Source organism: Haliotis cracherodii, unplaced genomic scaffold (genome assembly GCF_022045235.1).
Source record: "Haliotis cracherodii isolate W230 unplaced genomic scaffold, xgHalCrac1.p SCAF_10, whole genome shotgun sequence".
Taxonomy (NCBI): domain Eukaryota; kingdom Metazoa; phylum Mollusca; class Gastropoda; order Lepetellida; family Haliotidae; genus Haliotis; species Haliotis cracherodii.
The window spans coordinates 2309617-2325886 of record NW_027266265.1 but is presented as its reverse complement, the minus strand read 5'-3'; the positions used below and the strand labels follow the sequence as shown (position 1 = coordinate 2325886).

General features: G+C 43.1%; 2 protein-coding genes across 2 annotated transcripts; one reads left to right on the top strand and one right to left on the bottom strand.

Moving 5' to 3' along the window:
* The first annotated feature begins 2202 nt into the window (after positions 1-2202).
* Positions 2203-7604, top strand: LOC139444615 (cell surface glycoprotein 1-like). The gene is made up of 4 exons (XM_071225527.1): positions 2203-2274; positions 5233-6357; positions 6895-7188; positions 7335-7604. Exons 1-4 carry the CDS (start codon positions 2203-2205, stop codon positions 7602-7604), a joined length of 1761 nt encoding a protein of 586 aa, XP_071081628.1.
* A 1576-nt stretch (positions 7605-9180) lies between these two features.
* Positions 9181-9813, bottom strand: LOC139444606 (putative golgin subfamily A member 6-like protein 19). Its single transcript, XM_071225515.1, has one exon. It carries the CDS (start codon positions 9811-9813, stop codon positions 9181-9183), a length of 633 nt encoding a protein of 210 aa, XP_071081616.1.
* Positions 9814-16270: the final 6457 nt, after the last annotated feature.

Sequence of the window (16270 nt, the reverse complement as noted above, 5' to 3'; positions counted from 1 at the left end):
TGTGCAGACCATCTTCATCCCACTATTCGTTTTCTACTTCAACAACATGATCTAAGCAATGCTGGAACAGTTCCATGCATGTACAATAATCAATAGTTGATCAAATAACCATGACAGCAAGTCTAGTGGTAGAGTGGAAGGTCCGGTGTTCGATCCCCGGCCGCCTCATACAGTAAGACGTTAATGAAGGTAACTGTTGTTACCTTGTCTGGCGCTCGGCATTAAAACAAGGATTGGTCGGATAGGAGACAGCATACTGTGCCAGAATGGGTATTCATCTGAATAATGCGGCAGGTTATCTCAGTGGGCTAGCACTATAATATCAGCATAAGCTCGAACTAGTACAAGCAGCCAAATTGTTGTTTTATTCTGCATATTTAAATGGAATGCTAGTAATTGTTTTGGGTTACGCCCTTTGATTTATGACCATATTCAAGATATAAACAATACTGTGGAAGTCTGAAACCACCTATGACAAAAAGTCTTAAAACTTAGGCAAATTAATTTTCATTCACATTGCTGACAATCAACTTTTACAAGTACAATTAAAAAAATTAAATGCACATGCTTTCATTATGACTGTTAAAATGGATATTCTGAGTTCGAAATAAACGTGAGGTGAAATGGGGTTTAACGTCGCGCCCAAGATTATTGCACTTATATAGCGACGTGCATGTACGATGGTGTGTGGTTGCTTGTACTAGACCTGACTGATGCCAATTCATTGTCCTTGCGCACTGAGATACCATGCCGCAGTTTAGCATGCATAGCCCACTCAGACACAGAATACTGACTGACCAATGCTTGCTTTAGACCCTTTATGCCGAGCGCCAGACAACAACAAGTACCATCTTTAAACGTCTGTTGTTATGACGCGGCCGGGGATCCAGCACCGGACCTGCCGCTCTCCGGGCGGACGCTCTACCCTAGACCACGGAAGCGGTCCGAAATTAAGGGTATGTGTATGCGTGTTTTGCATCATATAATGACTTGCCATCATGGCTATTTGTTCAACTATTGATTGATTTATGAACTATGATTTGTTTGTGTTTATAAAAGAAATCCCTATAAATGGAAACGTTTCATACATTTATTTATTTCTTGATCACGTATTGTGGACCGTTATTGATTTACGATATATTTTTAAAGATCACTAAATTTACAGGAAGGGCTGGGAAAATCTATTTGGCATGCAGTTATGGCCGTCATGTTTCCAAAGTTGTGTACATCACTCATTTCTCCTCAACTTGACATTATTTCAACAAACCATTTTCTTCTTGGATCTCAGAGTCTTTCTTGTTAAATTCTATCACCTAAACTTCCATAACATGTTTGGATGAGAGTACAATTTTAGTGTAAGCCTACCAAAAATGCAAAAAAATGCATAATCATTGTTATATCTGTTCACTTTGGATATATCAAATAATAATTACACAGCACATCAAACCCAATTGTCTGCTTCATTAAAAAAATATTTCAAAAACAAATTTACACTTATGACTATGTTGAAAAGAATATTTTAATTTGAAATTAAATTAAAATAAAGGTGCTTCACACAATATGTATAAATCAAATTTCTACTTAAAGCTAACAAATAAAAAATAATGATAATTTGATAATTACTTACTCAAACATGTTCAAGGTGTGTGACCAAGCAAAATATGAAAATAATGCATATTTAATCTGACACATGACTAGTTCATTAATATCAATACTGAAAAATGAATAAATACAATTTACTAAAATAAATTTCACGTATACTAATTCATAACATAGATTTTCAAACTTTCAGCTCCTCACCTTTGCCTGTTTTAATGCCTTGTCAAACTATATAATGCAAGGGCTTCGATGTCAGTGCTCATGCTATCATATACCAGAATACCATGGTAATTGGTTGGACCTGTTAGTTGTTGCATCTTCATAAATAATCCTACATCACTGAACCAAGTAATACACACCTCTCATCATAAAACACTAGTTCACAGCGATCGTAAAAACACGTCTGCACTGGTCGTCAAAATTATTTTAAAGGAAGCTAAAAGTACTCATACCATTTGTCAGAAATGACAAATTAACCGACCTTGTCATTCTAAAATAAGCCAACTATAAACAACTGCCTTGGTCCCGTCCCGCAAAATTGACTATAGCGGTCGCGCATTTCGAAACCAGAACTAGTTCATGACCACACACTTGTCACCGGAAATGTTTGTACCGGAAGTAGCGCTTCGCGAGACTTACGGGCCCTATTACACTTGTGAGGATGACCGGCCTCAGGTCATGCAAGAGAATCACTTGTTTTCATGACAAGAAAGACATTCCATCCGTTGCTACTACATCCTGTTTTCTTCACGCAAAATTTTAATGATGGTTTCGAAGGACATGTTTCTGGTGTCCCCATGTGTGCTTTTGCTGGAATATTGCTAAAAGCGGGGTTAAACCATACTCACACACTCGTTCAAGAAAGAAAAAAACGGCGTCCCGAAATGTTGACGGACTACAAAGTTGGCACCAATTTTCTGCATATATCGCTTCAAGATCATGGCTCGGGTAGTATTCAAGATTGTCAAAAAACTTTCTCCAAGCTACACTCAAAACTTAAGAGCCTTTAAACAATCGACCTGTTCCCACAAACATGAAGTAACGTTGGAGGAGATTCCGCGGGTCAAATCATGTGCAGATTAAGTCATTTGCATATGAAGCTTCTAGGGCTTGGGACGTTCTGTCGAATGAGCCTTGAAAATCAGAATCATACAAAGATTTCTGCAGACTGCTCCAGGACTGGAACAGCTCAATTTGCAGATACAGTACATGACCAACCCTGTTAGCTCCACTGCCATGTTATTTTGTGCTTATTCTCGTATTACTTTCTGTACATCCTCTGACCATGCTTGTTTTATCAAGTCTTTGAAAGACATTTAAAAGTGATACAATAAACATAAGGAAGGGAATTTATGGTTGTCTATAAATCCATAAATTATCTTCCTTTGGAGTTTGATGTACCAAACTCCACTGACACATTCCTGCACCAAACTCCACTGACACATTGCTACACCAAACTCCACTGACACACTCCTGCACCAAACTCCACTGACACACTCCTACACCAAACTCCACTGACACAATCCTACACCAAACTCCACTGACACACTCCTACACCAAACACACCAACACACCCCTGCACCAAACTACAGACACACGTTAGCATTCCCCTATAAATGGTACCAGAAAAGAGTATAATTGTGTTTCTGTTGGATAAATGTAGACAGCTAATAAGCGAAAACAGTGTATAATTCTTAACATTTTACGGCCGCTGCTTCCATTTTGTTGGGTATCGCGTCATGAGCTGTACACATCGAGTGACCAACTGCTCTCAGTTTGTCAACTCACCGGATTAATATTTTCGGAGAATTCCATGGACCCAATAAAGGCATAAAAATCTCCCCTACTCGAGTTCAGGCATCACATTCTAACCGATCAGGACTGACTCCTGACTCCAGTGCTCCTACTTTATCACATACATGTCAGTTCCACTGGTTGACTTGGGAGTTACACCCCACTCATCCACTCAAGGAATTCGAACCCAGCCATCCATTCAATCGAATCCGACATAGTTTACCTCACTCACTCCAGGCACCACGTCCGCTAACACATTCTGGGATCATTGTGACTTAGATCCTCCCGGTACATTCAAGGAAATCGACCTCACCCATCCACACACGGAATCCGACCCCATTGATTCATTCAAGGAATGCGACCCATTCTAAAATGGAATCCGACATTATCCATCCATTCAAGGAATCCGACCCCACCCACCCATTCTATGAACCCGACCCCACCCATCCATTCAAGGAACCCGACCTCTCCCATCCATTCAATGAACCCGACCCCACCCATCCATTCATGGAACCCGACCCCTGCCATCCATTCAAGGAACCCGACCTCACCCATCCATTCAAGAACCCGACCCTACCCATCCATTCAAGGAACCCGACCTCACCCATCCATTCTATGAACCCGACCCCACCCATCCATTCAAGAACCCGACCCTACCCATCCATTCAAGGAACCCGACCTCACCCATCCATTCTATGAACCCGACCTCTCCCATCCATTCAAGGAACCCGACCTCACCTATCCATTCTATGAACCCGACCCCACCCATCTATTCAAGGAACCCGACCCTACACATCCATTCAATGAATCCGACCTCACCAATCCAGTCAAGGAATCCGACCCCACCAATCCTCTCAAGGAATCCAACCCAACCCATCCTCTCAAGGAATCCAACCCCACCCATCTATTCAATGAATTAGACCTCACCCATTCATTCAATGAATCCGACCTTCCTAGCCATTTAATGAATCCGACTTCACAAATCCAGTCAAGGTATCCGATCCCATCTATCCTCTCAAGGAATCAGACCTCACTCATCCAGTCAAGGAATCCGACGCCACCCATCCAATCAAGGAATCTGGCCTCACCCATCCACTAAAAGAGTCCGATCTCACCCGTCCATTCAAGGAATCCGATCCCACCTATCCTCTCAAGGAATCCAACCCCACCCATCTATTCAAGACATCCCACATCACCCATTCATTCACGGAATCCGAACCCACCCATCTATTCAAGGAATCCGACCTCACCAATTCATTCAAGGAATCCAACTCCACCCATCTACTCAAGGAATCCATTCCAGGATTCATACCTCATTAACCTGCTCCAGGAATGCAAAGAAATCCTATGAGATTTGCGGTAACAAAGATCCGATTTAAATGAGATTGTGAATCCGACCTCATCCATCCTATCGAGGAATCCAACACACATATCCGCTCCAGGAATCTGATCCCACATTATTCTAATCAAATTATACTAATCACGACCGACTCCTGACCTCAGTGAAGATTACATTATCATATACAAGAGAATTACACCCCACCAATCCACTCAAGGAATCCGAACCCAGCCATCCATTCAATCAAATCCATCACTCACCCACTCCAGGCACCAAGCCTGCTAACCCATTCTAGGATTTCGATCTCGCTGTTGGAATGCAAAGTCACTGCAATACTCAATCCAGGTACCAGGAATTCGAACAGATCCATGTGTACCATTCCTGAAACCCTCATCACCCACTCACCCAATTTGACCTCCTCCCCCCCCCCGACCATCACTCACTCCTGAAATCCGACAGCACCACCCACTCCAGGAATCCGACCAACCCTTCTTCCTCAGGAATCCGACCAACCCTTCCTCTCCAGGAATCCGACCAACCCTTTCTCTTCAGGAATCCGACCAACCCTTCTCCTTCAGGAATCCGACCAACCCTTCTCCTTCAGGAACCCGACCAACCCTTCTCCTTCAGGAACCCGACCAACCCTTCTCCTTCAGGAATCCGACCAACCCTTCTCCTTCAGGAACCCGACCAACCCTTCTCCTTCAGGAATCCGACCAACCCTTCTCCTTCAGGAACCCGACCAACCCTTCCTGTCCAGGAATCCGACCAACCCTTTCTCTCCAGGAATCCGACCAACCCTTCTCCTTCAGGAATCCGACCAACCCTTCTCCTTCAGGAATCCGACCAACCCTTCTCCTTCAGGAACCCGACCAACCCTTCTCCTTCAGGAATCCGACCAACCCTTCTCCTTCAGGAACCCGACCAACCCTTCTCCTTCAGGAATCCGACCAACCCTTCTCCTTCAGGAATCCGACCAACCCTTCTCCTTCAGGAATCCGACCAACCCTTCTCCTTCAGGAACCCGACCAACCCTTCTCCTTCAGGAATCCGACCAACCCTTCTCCTTCAGGAACCCGACCAACCCTTCTCCTTCAGGAATCCGACCAACCCTTCTCCTTCAGGAATCCGACCAACCCTTCCTGTCCAGGAATCCGACCAACCCTTTCTCTCCAGGAATCCGACCAACCCTTCTCCTTCAGGAATCCGACCAACCCTTCTCCTTCAGGAATCCGACCAACCCTTCTCCTTCAGGAATCCGACCAACCCTTCCTGTCCAGGAATCCGACCAACCCTTTCTCTCCAGGAATCCGACCAACCCTTCTCCTTCAGGAATCCGACCAACCCTTCTCCTTCAGGAATCCGACCAACCCTTCTCCTCCAGGAATCCGACCAACCCTTCTCCTTCACCCACATCAATCCACTCTAGGATTCCGACCCCAATCAGCCACTCCATAAACCCGACCCTTCCATCCATTTCAGGAATCCGATACCACACTACTCCAGGAATCCGACCCAAGCGTCCGCAACAGGAATCCGACATTACCAATCTGATCCGGGAATCTCATCCAAATCAGATCTTAGTTCTCGCTACAAAGATCTTAGGACATCCCATTACATGTCACGTTAGAACGCCGTTTCGTAAACTTTGACTCACAAATGAAAATTACTAGGATGATTCCACATTAGCCCATCAGAAAACACATTTTTCGAACTATACTAGTTTCAAACCGGCGACTACGCTTTGAAAACTATTGTGACAAATTCTGGATTCAAAATGTGAGTGTGGAAAGTGAGAAACAGAAAGTTCTGGAATGTCTAATAGATGGCCTAGATTGTATACCATTACTTCCCACGAACAATTCAGAATGTATTCCGTTCAAATGCTTATCCAGCGGAAGCAACAGACAGACGACGTATTAACGGAATCAGTCGTAAAATCTGTAACTGTCGCTCGGAATACCCTACGTTTATTGTTGCGAGGTTGCATGATCAGAAAACACAATCCGATTGTCAGTTTCCTGATCGGGTAAGCGACGGGCTGATTGGTGATGCGAAAGGACGTGACCCCCAATGGGATGTTCTATGGTACGATTTTAATGACATCGGGAATTCGACCTAATCATTCTTCTCCGGGAATCCAACTCATCCAACCGCTGCAGGAATCCAACCCACCCAACCTCTCCAAGAATCTGGCCCTACCAACCCCCAGGAATCCAACTCATCAAATTGCTGCAGAAATCCAACTCATCCAACCGCTGAAGGAATCTGACCCTACTAATCCTCTCCAGGAATCTAACCGTCCCAACCGCTCCAGGAATCTGACCCCACCAATCCTCTCCAGGAATCTGACCCAACCCACTCCAGGAATCCAACTCATCCAACCGCTCCATGAATCTGACCCCCCAAATACTCTCCAGGAATCTGACCCAACCCGCTCCAGGAATCCAACTCATGCAACCGCTCCATGAATCTGACCCGACCAATCCTCTCCAAGAATCCAACCCACCCAACCGCTGCAGGAATCTGACCCCACCAATCCTCTCAAGGAATCCAACCCACCCAACCGCTGCAGAAATCTGACCCCACCAATCCTCTCCAGGAATCTAACCCACCCAACCGCTCCAGGAATCTGACCCCACCAATACTCTCCAGGAATCTGACCCAACCCGCTCCAGGAATCCAACTCATCCAATCGCTCCATGAATCTGACCCGACCAATCCTCTCCAGGAATCTAAACCCACCCAACCGCTGCAGGAATCTGACCCCACCAATCCTCTCCAGGAATCCAACCCACCCAACCGCTGCAGAAATCTGACCCCACCAATCCTCTCCAGGAATCTAACCCACCCAACCGCTGCAGGAATCTGACCCTACCTATCCTCTCCTGGAATCCAACCCACTCAGCTGCTCAGGGAATTCGAACCTCCCCATCCGTTCCAAGATCTAGCCCCATCTTTCCCCTCTAAGAGCCAGATCACACTCACCTGGTCCAGGCACAAACCCATTCTACGATTCCGACCCCACTTACCCACTACTCTGATGTTCTGAAAACACTTCAACACGCGATACCCGAAATACGACCCCAACGTCCGATCTAGTAATCCGACCCCAGCCGTGCCGTCTTTGAATCCAAACCACGACATTTAACCCCATTCCTCACAGACGCTGATCAATGCCAGACATACATGCACGTATCCGAGCCCACCCCACGTCATCTACCGCCATTAACCTTATCAACCAACCCGGCTTTCGTGTGGGTGCACAGTGTTTTATTGGCATGTCGTGTGACCCTCATCATCAGGTATAATCTCACACTTCACAGGTCTCCTGATTCCAGCATTCATTAAAAACAAACGACGACGTTTCGACGAATGCCGTGATCAATTTATACACGCATTTTCCATTATAATACAAATCCCACTTTTGTTTACTGGGTATTTTCCTACTCTTTCAAAACGTGCAATGTGTAAAATGTCAAGTAACTGTGACAAAACAAATAAAGTTCACTCACGGCCATTAACACAGTCATCGCTAATGGGATTTATTATTCCGGGGAATTGCTTCTGAAGTTACCAGCTGAGGCATAGGAGGAAGAGAAACTTCAAAGGCCTGCAAAACAAAATAAAATTTAAAAAATATGTATCTTCGCTGAACTCACTCTCTCCATGTTGTGGTTCGTGGCCACGTCTGAATGATGTCTGAGAATACTGAACCACAAACATGGGTACATGTACACTACTGAACAGAAGTTTATTCCCCTAACACACGTTATATAACGAATGATTCACGCGTTTGCTGTGCGTGTTTCGGTTGAATTTGAATGTGAATCGGCAATTGACCTGTGTTCACCAGACCATAAACACAAGGTCGGCCCGATTTGATAAGTGTTAGGTAGCTGGATTGATATGCACGAAACCATTCTACGAGGGTCCAGTCTAGCCAGCGTGGCAAGCAGACAGTAGAACAGTAGTGAATTTAGATGTGCGTTCATTGGAAGGGGAACCCCCGAGTTGACATGATTGTCGCGGGTTGGAAAATGGTCGCCATTAATGATGTGATCGATTTGGGATTGCTGAAATTTTCGGTTTAAGTTTTGCCCGCATGGGTCATTCCAGGTGAGCGAAAATATCTCATTAGGGTTTGTGATTTTTACAATTGCCCAATGACCATTGTGAGTAATGCAGGGGATACCTAAGGTAACAGTTTCTAATTAGAGGACATTCGTTGTGAATAATTGTAATCCTGTTCCTCCTGTTTCTACCCCTGTTCCGCCAGTCTCTGCCCCTGTTCCTCCAGTCTCTGCCCCTGTTCCTCCAGTGTATGCCACGTTACTTCCGTTTCTACTTATGTTCCTCCAGCCTCTGCCCTGTTCCTCCTGTTTCTACCCGTGTTCCCCAAGTCTCTGCCCCTGTTCCGCCAGTCTCCTCCCCTGTTCCTCCAGTCTCTACCCGTGTTCCTCCAGTCTCTGCCCCTCTTCCGCCAGTCTCCGCCCCTGTTCCTCCAGTCTCTGTCCCTGTTCCTCCAGTCTCTGTCCCTGTTCCTCCAGTCTCTGCCCCTCTTCCGCCAGTCTCCGCCCCTGTTCCTCCAGTCTCTGCCCCTGTTCCTCCAGTCTCTGTCCCTGTTCCTCCAGTCTCTGCCCCTGTTCCTCCAGTCTCTGTCCCTGTTCCTCCAGTCTCTGTCCCTGTTCCTCCAGTCTCTGCCCCTCTTCCGCCAGTCTCCGCCCCTGTTCCTCCAGTCTCCGCCCCTGTTCCTCCAGTCTCTGCCCCTGTTCCTCCAGTCTCTGTCCCTGTTCCTCCAGTCTCCGCCCCTGTTCCTCCAGTCTCCGCCCTTGTTCCTCCAGTCTCTGTCCCTGTTCCTCCAGTCTCCGCCCCTGTTCCTCCAGTCTCTGCCCCTGTTCCTCCAGTCTCTGTCCCTGTTCCTCCAGTCTCTGTCCCTGTTCCTCCAGTCTCTGTCCCTGTTCCTCCAGTCTCCGCCCCTGTTCCTCCAGTCTCTGCCCCTGTTCCCCCACGCTCCGCCCCTGTTCCGCCAGTCTCCATCTGACAATGGTTATATGCAAGGCTCTGGATGGCGACAACATCACGAAAAGTATTGAGGGTAACTGAACATGCAGCATACAGATTTCCAATCTGTGTATATCTGTGACAACTTCCAACTGGTGAACTTGACAAGTGAGGGTGAATTTTAATATTCATATTATTATCATTTAAGAAATTGTAAATAACACGTTACTAAAATTGCCCTACACTCTCGCGAAATATATATGGTCTGTGAGTGAGTTTAAATGTTACGTCACACCAGCAATTTTTCAGCTATATTGCGACGAAATTATTGTCAGCTTGCTGGACTAAATGTCACATGATTGCTTTACTTAACAAGTACGTTTCTTATAATTTAGGTGCTCGACTGCCCCAGTAGTTCTCGATCAATTAGAATTAATATTGTGTAAACAAATCAGTCAAGCTTGCAACAATAGATCAATAACCTGATAAATTTGGCCCCCAGCTACCGACTTAATACATAGATACAGGGGTCGATATATGACCAAAGTGTGTACGTACCGCAACACTTCATTTGATAGTATTCATGTGTGAATCATCACATCTCTTGCACGCGTGCTGCAGTTATGGACGTGAAACTGTAAGGGATGGAAGTATTTTGACTTTACTGCTAAGAAATAAAAACAATGTGGATCGTGTGCCACATTACGGTGACTTAATGCTTTCTTAACTTGATCAGTAACTGCCTAATGACTGTCAAACATCACACTAAATTGTAGACACTATAACCGTGGTCAGCTCTCACTGTTTGCCATTCAGCTGTATGAGTGGAAGAGCAGTGTGAATGCGATGTCACTCACAACAGGTAACAATGGCTTAAGGCGATGTGTGTTCTCAAGAGGTCAATCGTGTCATTTGTAGTGATGTATTACAGTACAGATAAACACCGTTGTGTCGAAGTTGAAGAGACCTTCGTAAATACTTCGAGTCAGCCGAGGTTAGACACCGAAAACTGTTGAGTAGACAGTGAATATGCAATTTGTACTTCGAGACAACCATGAGTTCGACACTTTCATGTTCGACACAACGGCGTTGGGCATTATAGACACTTGTAATTGTAAGCATTAAACATGAAGTATCATAATTAAGGAGATGGCTGAGGTGGTTTATGGACATGTCGATCGGTTAGATTTAGATTTATGCGAATGTTCACCCGGGTATGGATTTTTCAGGGATTTTCTTTTGATATATACTAGCAAACTGTGACCAAAAAACAAAACAACAACTAATGAGATACTACTTGTGTCATCGATTTTACATTATTATGTCACTTGATATTGGGGCAATCTCTTTACATCTGTGAAAGGCGACTATGCTTGTAAGAGGCGACTAACAGGGATCGGGTGGTCAGGCTCGCTAACTTGGTTGATGCATGTCATCGTATTCCAATTGCGTTGATCGATGCTAATGATATCAATCACTTGATTGTGTGGTCCAGGCTGGATTATTTACAGACAGCCGTCATATAGCTGGAATATTGATGAGTCCGCGTTCAACAACAAACAAACAGCTAGACCTGTAGACATCCCAGTACACTTTACGCCAGAACCATCTTTTATCCGAACAATGAGAACGTCGCTTAGCAGATCGCGAAAATTCAAGTAGGAAGGTGTTTTCTAATCATGCAACCTCGAAAAGGTTAACCTCTTCGCTATATGGCTCAAATAATGTCGATGCGACGTTAACATTTAACTCACTCATGATCACGATAAGGTTCACCAGGACGTCAGTCAGCCTGCATAGTGATGACGTCGAGGTTACAAAAGTGTATACAGTGTCACAACGTTCTTATTTCTTTACACCGTTACAAAACTATATGAATTGATAGACCGTTATATTCTATATTGATAAGTCTAAAAGTTTTTGCCAAATGAGATTGTTTTCATTCTGATGTCATCGTTGGAATTGTAAGTATTGTTAATGTTCGTGTTTTTCTTTCTTGTGAATATTGAAACATCCCCATGACCATACACACGCCGGAACTGTGACTTTGTCATAAATATATGTTTTTGTGAAATTATTAACTTTTAACAGGAAATATCTTCACGGTCCTAACCACATGGCATTTGTTTAAATGTGCATGAAGTGATTGGACTTGCAAATAATCAAGAAAAAATGATTGGCGTTTACGACGTCAAAGCAAATTACGGGCGTTGACGTGAACTGTTTTCAATGTTTTATGTTTCATTGATTTTGTTCACACAATAAAGATGTTTTGTACCTCCACACCAGACAAAGTTCTGTGTCAGGCTATGCAAAATGTTATGTAAATGGTCCTCTGTGAAAATTACAAGTCGCCATAGAATTTACCGCTGTCATATTGTTTTCGGTCATGTTAACGTCTCTCTACGATGTGTAATCAGAAATTTGTAAATAGAATAATAGACGGGGCAGCGAGTAAAAGCATACAAACTGTAAGTACTATTTTTCAAACGCAAGTGACCGCCATATTGATGTAAATATAGACAGACTCGGTATTTGCTGCTGAATAAATATGAAGGTATTTGATTGTCCGACTGGTTTACTTCACGACACTATACGGAAATATGCGGAAGAGACATGTGTTGTTTCCATGAGGCACACTTCTCAGTTTGATGCAGGGTCAGAAATAACATTAGCCTGAGGCTAGTGCAAAATTCTGCGGCCAGGTACTAATTTCCAAATTTGAGCTTTGTTTTAGCATTACAAAGACATTTTATCTTTACCCGGACTAATATAGCTTTATAGTTCAGTTCTAACCCAGTTTTAGTAGTGATGTATCAGACACAAATATTTACAAGAACCATTTTAGGGTCAATGACATCTTGCCTATCCTACAAAATAAAAAACAATGTCAGTTTGACAAGTTCAAGACAAATTTAAAATAATGAAAAAACAATGTCACAGGTACAACTGTATTTACAAATGTCACACCGTCATTTTACTGAAAAAACTGTTTACAGCGATGTTAAACTTGATTAACTCAGCACGTAGAAGATCAATGGACTATAAAGTATTTTCAATTAGGATTGGGGCAGTATTCCATACTGAAATTAATCAAACAATATCTCATTACACGTCACATCTGAAAATATTGAATAGTTTGATAACGCAAAACAATTTGAAAATATAAAACATATTTTTCATTATTTTGTTACGTGTTGATTCCCCAATTGAAAAATATGTGAACCCAGAAATCTGTACGTAAAAGAACTGAGTGGGAAACCAACAAACAAACAACAAATGTATTACAAATTCGTTAAGTTTTCAATTCAATTCAAACTACTGCACTAATGGCATTAAAGAATCGAGTAGTTTTACAATATGCAATGGCAAAATATATTATGAATGCAGTGATCAGTATCAACTACACAAATACAGTGGTGATAGCAAAAGTCAGTGACAAGAGATACGGAAACACGTTCTTGTCCCACTATATATACAGAAATTCTATACAGTGCCATCACCAGTCTAACGTACAAGAACATTAAAGAAATTGCCATAACATACTATCACCGTCCGCGATATACCGTACTGCAAGTTTACACACCACGCTATCATCTAAATATACTAACTTCCTAACGACTGATCACTCACCAAACGCAGTGCGATGAGCGTCTACCGAATCCCAACAGGACCAATGCAACACAGGTACAATCACTGCTAAATAATAGAATATACTGCTGTATAACAATTTATTTGTTCTGGTGTAATGCTCTACAGAATGAATGTTTTTGTTCATTTTGTAGAAATATCTTACCGCAGTGTACAAAGCGTTGTTACGAACAGTGGGCCCTGGGCCTTTGACGTGGCTTGTTCTCTCGTCAAGCTCCTCTTTGGTACGTCGAAGGACTTTGTCATCCCTAGTCGCGGAACGGCTACAGTGCGTGTGCAGAACGTGTCTTTGAGATATAAGGCATGACAAAGGCCAAGGATGCAAATGTAACGTCACGTCCAGGGTGACGTGATGGTCCTTGTTGAGGTGAGGCTGCATCAGTTCCATGACCACCCGGTGTCCAACATTCTGTTTCCCGGGTGGTCTGGCACATCCGCGTTTCCTGCCCACGGAGGCCTGGAACTGCTTAGTGTCACCAGACTTACAGAGTCAGTGACTGAATTTGGTTTTACGCCGCTTTTAGCAATATTCCAGCAATATCACGGCGGGGGACACCAGAAATGGGCTGTTTTTGCGTAAGAAAGCCCTTTGATTATTAATAAATTCGTTATGGTGATTCATGTGTGAACGGTCCCATGTTGCTTGTGATTAATGTTTGAACACCATTTTAGACAGTTTCAACTATGTCTCAAGATTGAATAGAAATGAGTGAGTGAGTGAGTTGGGTTTTAACGCCGCTTTTAACATTATTCCAGTCATATCAAGTCGTGTCAGCTTAATGTGGGAGGAAGGCCCGAAGTGATGCAGGTCTCAGACCTTTACCACTTCGGTAACCGCGAGCACGGGTATGGTGCTGACAAACCTAGAAACATAATCGGGGCGAACCGGGATTCGAACCCACAGTCATAGTTTTCTGGCGTGCCCAAGGGACGCAACTCTGCACAGCGAATAGCAGCGCCTTAGACGACTTGGCCACCTTGAATAGAAATGAAACAAATCTGATGAGATACATAAAAATAGCATATACATACTGCGCTGTTCCAAAGATATCTTCATGTGGGCTAGTGCAATTGGCTAAATCATTTTCATATTTTTCACAATATATAAATATTTGATTTGTCATGTCATAAACTCGCCGGAACAACACAACTCATCGGCATCCAAAATCCACCAAAGGCTCATCCGGAGTTCACATTCATCAGATGGACATCTTCCAGCGATTCCCCTTCCTTCATAGATGTCTGGGTGTCCTCGTCAGTTGACAGACCCAATGACATAACACGTATTCAGAATCCATATCGAAATTGTTATACCCGCGAAATTGGAGAGGGAGGCGTCTGTTTCTTGTTGAAGTGGCGGAAATTTACGTTCGATTGTGCCATATTTTTCTTATATAGAATTAATATACATGTCTTACGAAGATGCATCCCGAGAACAAAACTTCATTTGCTTACCATCATACAATCATTGTATAGCAAATTAAGTTAAGTACTCGAGACCGGGTCGTGTGTTGAGACTTGGGTACTCGAGATAGGGACGTGTGTTGAGACATGGATACTCGAGATAGGGATGTGTGTTGAGATTTTGGTACTCGAGACTGGTTCATGTGTTGTGACATGAGTACTCGAGTTCGAGACGTGTGTTGAGACTTGGGTACTCGAGATGTGGACGTGTGTTGAGACGTGGGTACTTGAAACCACCCTAGTATGTCATAATCTTTGCTGAGTTTGAAATTGCCTATCTCTCATGTGTTATAATAAACTCGCAGTGCTTTCAAATCAGCCTTTAATGAATTTTCAAAGATGATGATCAAAATCATGATCTAACGTATATTAACCCTAGCGGACCAATTTAATACTGGATTGTAAAATGATATGTCCTTTCGTACTGCCGCACGTCAGTACTTCCCACATGTTTCCCTCGTAGCCACTGATAAATCACATATAGACATGGTTCTCACATTGTTAATGCACAACCAATTCCTTCTTTCGCAGAGAACGTTGTGTTTATATTTTAGACACTTTCATTGTTATGAACATCCCAAAGGATTAGTGCCTTTAGGCTGTATTTTTTCATGGAGCCACTACCTCTTGTATGTTCAACTGAAACCCAAGTAGGTCGTGGAGGCATTACAATTGATTCAATTTTAACATGTTTTCTCATGTGGACAATACTTTGTACAATACAACGATAAATCCTTAATGATTATATTGATCAACCGTTTGTTGTTTTTCAATCATAGCGTTAGTTTGTAACAAATGTGATTGCTTTGATAATTACTGTGATCAAAAATACCTCAAAGGAAAAAAAGCGACAAAACCATGTCACACTAACAAATAATACAATTTCTTTGAAAACAGATTTATATTTGGGCTAAAACATAATTATGTACTACACACTTTAAACACTGGTTCATAAAAGATTACTGACCCTAGAACTCCATTTCTTAATAAATAGTTAGAAACGCAAGTGAAAAACAAATATATTTGCTTGCAATGACCTGTGACAAGAAATAATATTATGTTGATTATGAGAATCAGTAGTTTTGTTAGATGTCGTAGACCGGATAATTATTTTCGAATAAGAAAAATATATGAAATTGTCACGGTCCTTCCCTCTGGAGAAAAGACACTAAAATGTCATTCTGTGGCAACAGTCATTAGCAGCAGTGAACAAGAGGTATTGTGGGTTTGGCCTATGGTTTTGTTGGAATAGGACTGAAATACAAATAAGAATATATACGGAACGATCTTCAAAGGGCCGGAAAATGTATTGAGTTAAACGTTAATGAAGCAGCATTCTCAGTGTGGCTGCTTGGTTCTCTTGCGTTCTTCCATAAAAATAGCATATACATACTGCGCTGTTCCAAAGATATCTTCATG

What these genes read in the sequence shown, in the direction of transcription:
- LOC139444615 (XM_071225527.1), top strand. Translation starts at nt 2,203, where the DNA reads ATGTTTGTACCGGAAGTAGCGCTTCGCGAGACTTACGGGCCCTATTAC. An exon ending in GTGAGGATGACCGGCCTCAG is followed by an intron (nt 2,275 to 5,232) that starts GTCATGCAAGAG and finishes CTTCTTCCTCAG; the next exon opens with GAATCCGACCAACCCTTCCT. An exon ending in GACATCCCATTACATGTCAC is followed by an intron (nt 6,358 to 6,894) that starts GTTAGAACGCCG and finishes CAACCGCTGCAG; the next exon opens with GAATCCAACCCACCCAACCT.
- LOC139444606 (XM_071225515.1), bottom strand. Translation starts at nt 9,813, where the DNA reads ATGTTGTCGCCATCCAGAGCCTTGCATATAACCATTGTCAGATGGAGA.